This window comes from Epinephelus lanceolatus, chromosome 16 (genome assembly GCF_041903045.1).
Source record: "Epinephelus lanceolatus isolate andai-2023 chromosome 16, ASM4190304v1, whole genome shotgun sequence".
NCBI classification, from domain to species: domain Eukaryota; kingdom Metazoa; phylum Chordata; class Actinopteri; order Perciformes; family Serranidae; genus Epinephelus; species Epinephelus lanceolatus.
This window is the reverse complement of record NC_135749.1, coordinates 27,938,980-27,948,622: the sequence shown is the minus strand read 5'-3', so window position 1 is coordinate 27,948,622 and position 9,643 is coordinate 27,938,980. Positions and strand designations below refer to the sequence as shown.

Below are 9,643 nucleotides of genomic sequence, written 5' to 3'. Positions count from 1 at the left end.
TTGTGACAAGATGAATCTGACATACAGTAACATTGAGAGTTAACTGTGCCAAAACACATTAGATTTAAAGACTGCAGGAATAACAGGAGCACAGTTGAAATACACAGTGTTTATGTGTATAAATGTGATAACACTCAGTGACAGTGGGAGGCAGCCAGAGGCAGACGCTACTAAATGTGCACATAAAACCTGATTTCCTCTTTTCTTTTTCAGTTTAAACTAACGCACGCTCTCACAACAAAGCCCTCTGAACTCTGCAGCACCACCTTTTCATGTTTCTGGGCTGCACAAAGGTTCGTATCATACCGAGAAGAGTTGTTGCTGAGCAGAGGCAGCATCACAGTGTTTCCACCTGTGGTCGGAGCGGAGAGGGTGGTGATTGACTGCAGAGACATGCTCAGATGGAGCGCAACCCCCTCCTCTGACAGGAAGCCAAAGGGCCATCTGCAGCGCCCGAGCTATTGTGTGGCTGTGCATTAAGCTATTTTATGTCCCACATGAATTTACTGCCAGTCTTAAGTTAGCGGGATTGCAGGCGGAGAGTATTTCATGTGTACTGTGAGGAGAACAAAGGCAGTTTTGGTTAAGTGTGTGAGCCTCGCAGATGTAAGAGCTACATGAAAAGAGAAAAAGACCAGATTTGGATTTCAACTCAATACTTTATTAAATAATCAACATCATCATGAAAAACGGAAACAAACCAAAAAAAAAATGAAACAGTCACATTTGTTTTTCTTCAAGTTTTTCTCATCAACAGTATTTCACTTTTAGCTTCACACACACTTTTAGTGGCTCAACAAAAGCCACTGGAGGTGATGTTCCGCTTCATTTTGGCGTGACGGTTACAATGATTGCTGAGGAGGGTCACTATGGGCGGAGGAGATGGACACTAGATAGTTATATATTCATGTCTGTATTTACGCCTGTCCAGTGTGTTGTGATGAATATGACATGAAATTTGAAAGCTTTTTTTTGCGTCAGAGGTGAAGCTACAACCAGTGAGGACGCAGACCAAGCTGGAGCTGCCTGTGACAAACGCTACATAAACAATGGCTGCTTTTGTGTCACCAGCTGGTGCACTGGTGAGAAAAGCTATTGATAGCCACTTGATCATTCTTAACTGTAGTGTGAATCTGAGTGGGGGGGGCAGTGATATTATTGATGTGGAAGATGACACATCATTACCACATCTAAATTCACAAATTAACAAATGAAGTCTGGTGTGAGTTTAAAATAAAAGATGTTAAGCTGTAATTCTGTTGAAGTCACATGCTTTGCTATTTCAGGACCGAGCTTGAGAAAATGAGTCGATCATTTATTTATATTTCTGTCTCTATTTCTAAACATGAACAGACCACCATGAAGACGACAGGTACACCTGCGGTCGTATTAATACTGTTGACATCATGTTTCCAGTAAAGGAACACTCCAACGAGATCAAGTTTTAAATTACCAAAGGAACAATCTTTCATTTAAAACATCACATTATAAAAATCAAACAAAAGCAGAGGTAAAAAAAAGAACATGATCTAAACTACCTGGCCAGCATGCATGCTACTACACAGAGAGACTATTTCTTTTTGTTCATTTTTTCATTCTTAACGGCTCCTGTTACATACCCACATATTTACATCATCGGTCGATGGTGTGCCATTGAGATCAATCTCACACCAACCTCCAGCAGCAGCAGCAGCATACTGAAATAACTCTACACAACTCATAGAGCTGTGGTGACTTAAAGGAAAAGTCTTGTTAGAGGCCACATTTTTCTTATTGTCAACAGATCCCATGAAAAGAACACGACTGACAAATTTTATCAGCGAAATATAAGTCTGATAAATCGTATTCCTCTGCGCCACGGGGCTTCATTTTTGTACAAAAACTATAGATCGAATCACCGTGACATCACGCTATCAACAACAATCACTTCCAGGTAGAAAACTGGCAATTGACTTCAATTGTGGAGATATGTCAAATCTGCAAACGTGTTGCTATTTTCAGCTGTAAATGACACTAACTGATCAAGATAGCTGTAGTCCAGCAACTCCAGTGTTTTGCAAAGTAAAATTGCTGTTTTTGTCAGCAGAGTCTGGTGTCTGGTTTGAGATAACAGCCTCAGATACCCATCAGGAAGGGCTGTCTGATGGCGAGGTAAGTGAAAATCTTCTAAATATGGTGTATCTTTAGATTTATATAGATTTTTTTTTAGGTAGCTAAAAACTAATAAATGGAAACATGTACAAGAAGCAGGGATTTTCTACCCAGAAATTAGATGTTATAGTTGATTGGGTCTATAAAACACATCAGTGAGCCACAATGTTACACTGGGTGACATGTTCCTTCCCTATGATGAACCTGGGCACTGTAGTTTTTTCAGTCAACCCTAACACTGTATTCCTGCTGTAAATACCCAGGGCACTGGATGTGTATTCATCCGCAGCTGAAAATAGTCCCTATGAAATGCACTTTTTAATTTTTAGTACTTTGCTTTTTAAAAAGTAAAACTATACATTCTTGTGTTAAAATATTTATGTCTTTAGTAAGACAAATGGCCTTGTGGCTGAACAGAGACAGGGTTGAGAAGTCCTAAAATACAGTCTAATGCATGGTACTTGTTGACAGTAAGAAAAGTATAGCCTAACACTAGACTTATCCGTTACATCTTATATCACATTGTTCACACAAACTCACCAGTCCCTAAAACAGAGCCAGTCTGAGGCCCATCTGTAGAGTCCAAAATGAAGGTCCTATCCACAGAGAAATGTCCAGATTGCACTAAATGTAATCTTGTTTAAATATCCGGAGTCAATCAGTAACATGAGTTCTATATTATCCACAGAGATGTCACAGGCATCATGTGTCTGTCTACCATCAGTCAGGTATGTCAGAGCCCTGGAATCAAGCCGAGGGGTTTGATTGGATGAACGGAATTAGAGCTCCAGTTGAGATGCGAGTTAATTGGCTTGGAAGCTGCTCCGCTATGTGAAACGATTGGAGGAACAGCTTCGTGATTGGACTGAAAGAGGTACTGAACTGAGGGGACAGTTGCCGTCTTGGTTAGGACCAAATTATGTCACATTTGACAAACTGCATTAAAGCTTGACTGAGGCTTAAATGAACATGGTTCCTCTGTGTCTGTGTCGTTAATGAGCATGAAGAGTGAGTTGTTTCTGATCAAAGGAAACCTGCAACACATTAATCCTTACTGGTCACTGCTGTCGGGGCAAAAGTTAATATCAGCAGCACTTGAACATGCTGTACTGTATCTTCTGATTTAATTAACGTCCAGGTCTGCAGTGGAAGCAGATGTTGCCCTTAACTTTGACCCACATTCACACACAAGCACAACCAACCCAATGCCAACAAACAGCCTCATTCTGCCCTTCCTTGTCCTGACAATGGCTGGCGGGTGTGGGGTGTCAAATCTAATGAAACAGGCCAGGAACAACAGCTGAGTGTGTGTGGAAATGGGGTTGGAGGGGTGGAAAGAGGGAGGGAGGGGTTGAGTCAAGACACAAGTGTCCTTGTCAAAGCCGGGGCCAGAGAGAGAGAGCGAGCTGCACTGACCGCAACAACGAGCCCAAAATGGCTGCCAGTCAAAGCTCCAGAAAAAGAGACGGTGGTGGTGTCTGTGCTCTCTGAGCGTGAATCACTGCTGTCACTCCTCTCTGGTTGACTGGTGCAAGCTCACGCCAGATCCCTCAGGCGGGCAGGGAGGCAGGCTTGACTCCAATAAGCCCGGGTGAGCTGCAGTAGGCAGCAGGGTTCAGCTTTGGGTCTATTGAGGCCTCCAGTTTGTTAGAGCAGGATTTGAAGACTGCACGGGGAAGTGTGACACCAAATCTCATCGGATTCTGAACCGTTTACTTGTTTCCTCGTGTTTTCATCCCTTGCTCCCTCTCTCTATTTGATTGGGTGGGAGGATTAGGACTGGATTACCCAAAGGAGGGGATGTGTAGCAGAGTGTGTTTTGTTTGTACATGTGTGTAAAGGTCGGATCTTATAGAGGATGTTGGTTTATCATATGACCTTGTGGGGGAGTATATACTGTAGCGTTGTTACAAAGTGTGCAAGAGCGACTGCCACATGGAGGAGGGGAGTGGAAACCTCCAAATGCTCAGACACAATAAGATTAAAGCTTTGCAATATGCTATTGTTGGCAACACATCTTGAACCAACAGCTTCCTATTGTAAACCAGTAGTTCCCAAACTGAGGGTCTAGACCCGAAAAAGGGTCACAAGTAAAATTAGAAGGGTCTCCAGATGCTTTAAAGAGGGGGCAACTTAAAATAAGCAAATTATTCCTCTGATCTTTGCTTTTTTTCCTTTTAAATCACTGGTTGATTTTTACTTTTTCACGGGAAGAAACCAGTATTTGGTTAAATTAGTAACAACTGGTAACATATGCAACCAAAAACGATGGGGTTGAAGGAGTCACAAGCCAAAAAGGTCAACATCTACTGTCCTATAACAAACCCAATGGCCAGAAAAAATGTTGGCATTGTACATTTCTTAAAACCACAGATATGCTTCATTAGCACGTTATTATGTAGCAGATAAGTTTCACCATCGCCAGGGTTTAACATGTAATAAGGTTTAGGCACAAAAACCACTTGGTTCTGGTTAGGAAAAAGATCATGTTTTTGGCTTAAAATAACCAGTTGGGGGGCACAATTACAGCAGGAAACACTGCAACATCTGGATAAAAAACAATTGCTTTTTGCGCCACAATCCCAGCAGGTAAGGCAGCGATGTCTAGGTAAAAAGACAACCACTTTTTGCGCTACTATTCTGTAAGGAAACACAAAGATGTCTCGGTAAAAAACAACTGTCTTTCATGCCTAAAAATGCTGCTACAAAACACCCACATTTGGTGCCTAAAAAGCTGCTGAAACACAGCAATGACTCGCTAAACCACAACTGGTTTTGTTGTTTGCTGGTCTAAAAAACAGTGATCTGCAGCTTGGCAGGCGTCTCGCCTAGGTGACACGCCATCCACCATCCTCTCCACCTACTAATGATGAATCCAACTCATATACTATGTCACTTTAGAAATGTTGAAGTGGTATGTATGAAGAAATGTACAATGCCAGCACAAAAAATCCAGCTGTGATATATTTAATCTGATCTGCTTTTTAACAATACCGATGAATCTTGGGCTCATCTGTGACCCCCTTTGACAACACACATGAAAACACATGGGAAAACGACATTAAAGGCACTGAAGCACAAACGCCAATGGTTCATTCGAGGGAATAATTTCGCAGGAGGCCGGAGTTGATGGAGAGATAAGAGAGCAAACAGGCCTCTTGATGGCAGATGAGGATGCGCAGGTGACTGATGAGAAAGTGGGACAAATTCAGAAGCCACAACAACAAAACCCTTCAACCACAACAGCATAGAGCTTCCCTGCCTCCGCTCTGGACCCTGAGCTGCACACGTGTGTCACACAGCATTTTTATTCATGCGCTGAGGAGATCAGAGCGCACACAACAAGGAAATGTGTGTTTGTGTACATGTGTGTGTGTTTACAGTCCAGCACGGTCCAGCCTGACCTGGATTAGCCACTGAAGCTCTGCGGGGCTGCCGAGTGGACAAGAAGGGGGCAGAGGTTGAGAGAGGGGAGGGGCTGCAGTAATCTGCTAATCTCATTAATACCACGGCCTGTGGGTGCCCTGTCAACAAGACGCAGGGAACAAAAGGATGGAGTAAACAGCTGATGACCCTGGCTGCCGTCCACTGCACAATGCCTACACACACACGCACATGCATACACTCGCACAAGACACGTCAGTCTTAAATTTTGCTTCCCCCAGGAAACTCTCCTGAGATAAAATAGAAACATGAGGCAGGCTTGAGCGAGTAAGGATAAAAAAAAAAAAAACAGCAACTGTCCCCTCAGGCCAGACGACCCTCAAAAGGCTCCACTGTCTGTTCGCTTTGCTTTACTGATTACACAGCGCACAGCAGGACCAGCAGGACCTAACATGGACCTCTCAGCTGTTCCCATCAGTCTGAGTCACTTTTCACTGCTGGCACATGAGGCTTGGCCAGCAGCGGATGTCAACATGTCTCCTTGTGTTGTCCTGGAAAATGTAACTTGGCCTCGGCGGATTACACTGTCTGTTTTATTCTTATGTGAATCCACTTTGGAATATAACCAGTGAAAAATCCTTGACGGTATTTGTGTGGAGTGATGATGTTCGTGTCCCGTGCACACTGATTGATCACATTCAGAGAGGCGGCTGAGGATGCTGGGAGGCCGGGCTGTGCAGATCCAGAGGGGCAGCTGGGACGACTGGGACCAGACACACGGGGTCAGATGGGACAGGTGGACCAAATGGTTCCTCAATTCAAGTAAACTCAGGTGGACAAAACAAAACACAACTGTGAGCTTCTGTCAGCCAATTATCTTTGAGGGAGGAAATGTCTGAATTCCTTATTTCTATCTGTGGATGGACGGGACGATGGTGACAAACACAGATGGAATGATTAACTACATAACTCTAACGAGATAGGCTTTTGTTGCTCCTGCAGGGCAGCAGAAGAAGAACAAGGGGAATCTGTATGAGACAAATGTGTGTGCAAGTATACGTGTGAATGAGTGTACAAAAAGGCATGCAGTCAGCAAACTTCCTCTCACCGATCCAGCACCCGACTATAGTCCTGAGGCCCACAGCCACCTTCACTCTTCAGTTCAGCAAATACTTGTGTGAAAAAGTGCGGGTCTGCATTGATGCGCAGCATCTTGGCGCTAGTGGCATCGATGATGGCGAGGCAACGGTCCCAGAAGGCCTCCTTACCCGCCTCAACCAGGAAGGGCTTGAGTGGGTATGAGATCTCGTTGCCCATGTAGGAGTAGGACAGGTAGAGGCAGGTGAGCAGGATGGCCTGCAGCTCATGCTCCGATGCCACCAGGTCGCCGTCCACCACATCTCGGCACAGCATGTAGACGAAGACCACGTTGGCCGGCGTAACAAAAGCCTGGTCCTGCCAGCCCTGCAGCAGCAGCGAGCGGTCCACAGCCCGCAGCCACAGCACAGGGTCAGCCGGAGACAGATGCTTTAGGCGGTAGCAGCGACAGCACAGGAACTCCCCCAGGCAGCGCAGGAGCTCGCTGGTGGACGCCTGGACTATGACACGCTTTGGGGACGAACTCACTGTCCCCTGGGGGACTTTCTTTACAGAGGAGAGCTGTTGGGACTTGCTGTAGCCACACCCATGACCCTGACCCATCCCCAGGCCATAACCAAGCCCGAGCCCCAGACCCAGTCCTGCTGGGCCCTCGTAGCTGGACAGATTGGCACATGACAGCGACTTCTTCACATTCTCACGGTTAAGGTGCAACACGGGGTCCTTCTGGTAGATATTGATGTTGTTGTTGTTGTTGAGAGGGTCCCCGAGGGCCACTTGACCACCGGAGCCTTTCTTGGAGTTTCCCTTCTTCTTCGTCGAGGCCACCAGTCGCTTCCATGTGAGTGCTGGGAGGAAGATGGACTGCCCCCTCTTCAGCCCGCGGTCTTTCTGGCTGTTGAGAGAACGGCTGCTGATGCTCGGGTAGTGGCTGAGCGAGCCCGGCCGGTTGTCATAGTAGCCTGATTTCCGAGAGCCCGGAGACAGCGATAGTACAGTGCCCATGGTGAGTCAGTGCTCCGCAGATTATACTGCCTTACTGCTGTGGTGTAGAGAGGGGACGCGTTGGAAGCAAAGCTCGCTTTTATTTCCTACAATCCAGCAGATGTGAACTCTCTACAGGGAGACGGCATGAAGAGATGAGTGCAGACATGTCAACGACTGAATGACCTGCAGCATCACAACAAACAGGAGGACAGAAGTTAAACACACAGTAAAATAATAACATTAGATCTCATTTTAAAAACCATAACAGCTACATCATATAAAGTGACATTAAACTCTTCAACCGCAGACTAATGTGCTGCAGCCAAACATGATTAAAACCTATATAACTTTATATTAAATACTAGAGTAGATGCCAAACTTTCCAAATATATCAAACATGCCAGGCTGATGTGTATTAAACGATGCAAAACATCCATATGTGCATGCAGTCTTCTGGTTTATACAGGACAAAATGTAGACAAGTCAGACGAAGACAATTTGTTCCGAGCTTCCAGGGGAAATAAACGAGTAAAACTAGATGATAAGGGGTTAATCAACAGCCTGATCTAATCTATGAGCTCCTATTCTCTGAAACCTGTGAAGATTCCTGGATTTAAAACTATATAAGGACTCAAATCTTTCTCCGAATGACAAAAATGCAGGAGTTAAGACGGTGAATAGTGCGTAAAGAACACACTTGAGGCTTTTTACGCACAGTATTTCATTCTGTAATAAGATAGCCTATTACATGTCAACACAGACAGTAAACATCCTTATTTTAGTTTGTAAAGGACAACATAATTATTCCTATCATGTTATCCCCATCACTGTCCTCCTCAGAGCTTCTCTGATGCTCACCTGTGTGCAGAGATGTCCGGGTATGAGATGTTTCTTGCCGCAGTCAGCGATGGTGCAAAGATACAAAGGAGCGCAAAAGAAATGTTCCTGCAGCCACAGCCGATGACTGGAGATGGCAGCGAGCAGGGAGCAGAATTAAAGTCACTCTTGCAGAAGCTCTGACCCACTCCTCTTCAAAGATGTGCAAGTGTGGAACAACGCGTCGGTCCTCGCCCGGTGGGGTGCAGGTGTCATCCTCCGCTGCACCTCAGACCTCAGGCGAGACTGTTGGCTGACTTTACTGTGATTAATTGTCTCTTCGTTTGTGTCTCCATGTCCGAAAATGTAAACTTTCACAGTGTCTGAGTCCTTTCTATGCATTCCATCTCTCACATCCGAGCCTAAGTCTCCTCTCACGTCTCCCGCTTCTGTTCCCGGTCATCGGTGCGGGTGTCCGCACACTGAACACTTGAGTCGCCTACTGACCGGTGATCGGTCCCGGCTCTGGTCCGACCTCTGAGCGGGCTGCGCACACATTAGAGGCTGAGCAGCCAGTGAGCGCACAGAGCGGCTCTTTACACACCGCCTCCCCGAGACACTGACTCCTCCTAACGGGGCTCAGCTGCCTCCTCCTGACACACACACACACACACACACACACACACACACACACACACGCACAAACAAACAGCACACAGTACAGTACAACAAATAGCCTAGTACTATATAGAAATCTATCTATCTATCTATCTATCTAGTATTAAATATAATACTGTAATAAAATAAAATGAAATAAAGCAAATAAGCAAAAATATTAATGCACAGCTTGCATTCATTTACAGAAGGAAAAAACAATGTAAATAAAATAAAATAAAATAAAATAATAATAAAATAAAATTAAATAATTCAGGGAAAAACCGAATCAAATTTATTGAACAAATGTAAAACAAATTAAATAAGAAAATATAAAAAATAAATAAATCTAATAAGTGAATTCAATTAAGTAAGTAAATAATAGTTCATAATACAAAATACAACTAATTATTATTAAACTGAAATAGAATTATAGTAAAGCTGTTAAAAATAAATACAAATTTCATTAAATGAGAAACTCATATGTTTCATTTATTCCCTCTTCCAGAGCTTTTGATCACATCACATGATCGTCATCAGCGCAGCTGTCATG

At 44.4% G+C, this 9,643-nt stretch overlaps 1 protein-coding gene across 1 annotated transcript; it reads right to left on the bottom strand.

The window, feature by feature from the left end:
• Positions 1-639: 639 nt before the first annotated feature.
• LOC117263825 (cyclin-dependent kinase 5 activator 1) lies at positions 640-9,085 on the bottom strand. The gene is made up of 2 exons (XM_033637480.2): positions 8,479-9,085; positions 640-7,803 (listed from the first exon to the last, which is right to left on the bottom strand). Exon 2 carries the CDS (start codon positions 7,636-7,638, stop codon positions 6,640-6,642), a length of 999 nt encoding a protein of 332 aa, XP_033493371.1. The 5' UTR covers positions 7,639-7,803; positions 8,479-9,085; the 3' UTR covers positions 640-6,639.
• Between the last annotated feature and the right edge of the window lie 558 nt (positions 9,086-9,643).

Excerpts from the sequence above, each read along its gene's own strand:
- LOC117263825 (XM_033637480.2), bottom strand. The coding sequence starts at position 7,638 with ATGGGCACTGTACTATCGCTGTCTCCGGGCTCTCGGAAATCAGGCTAC.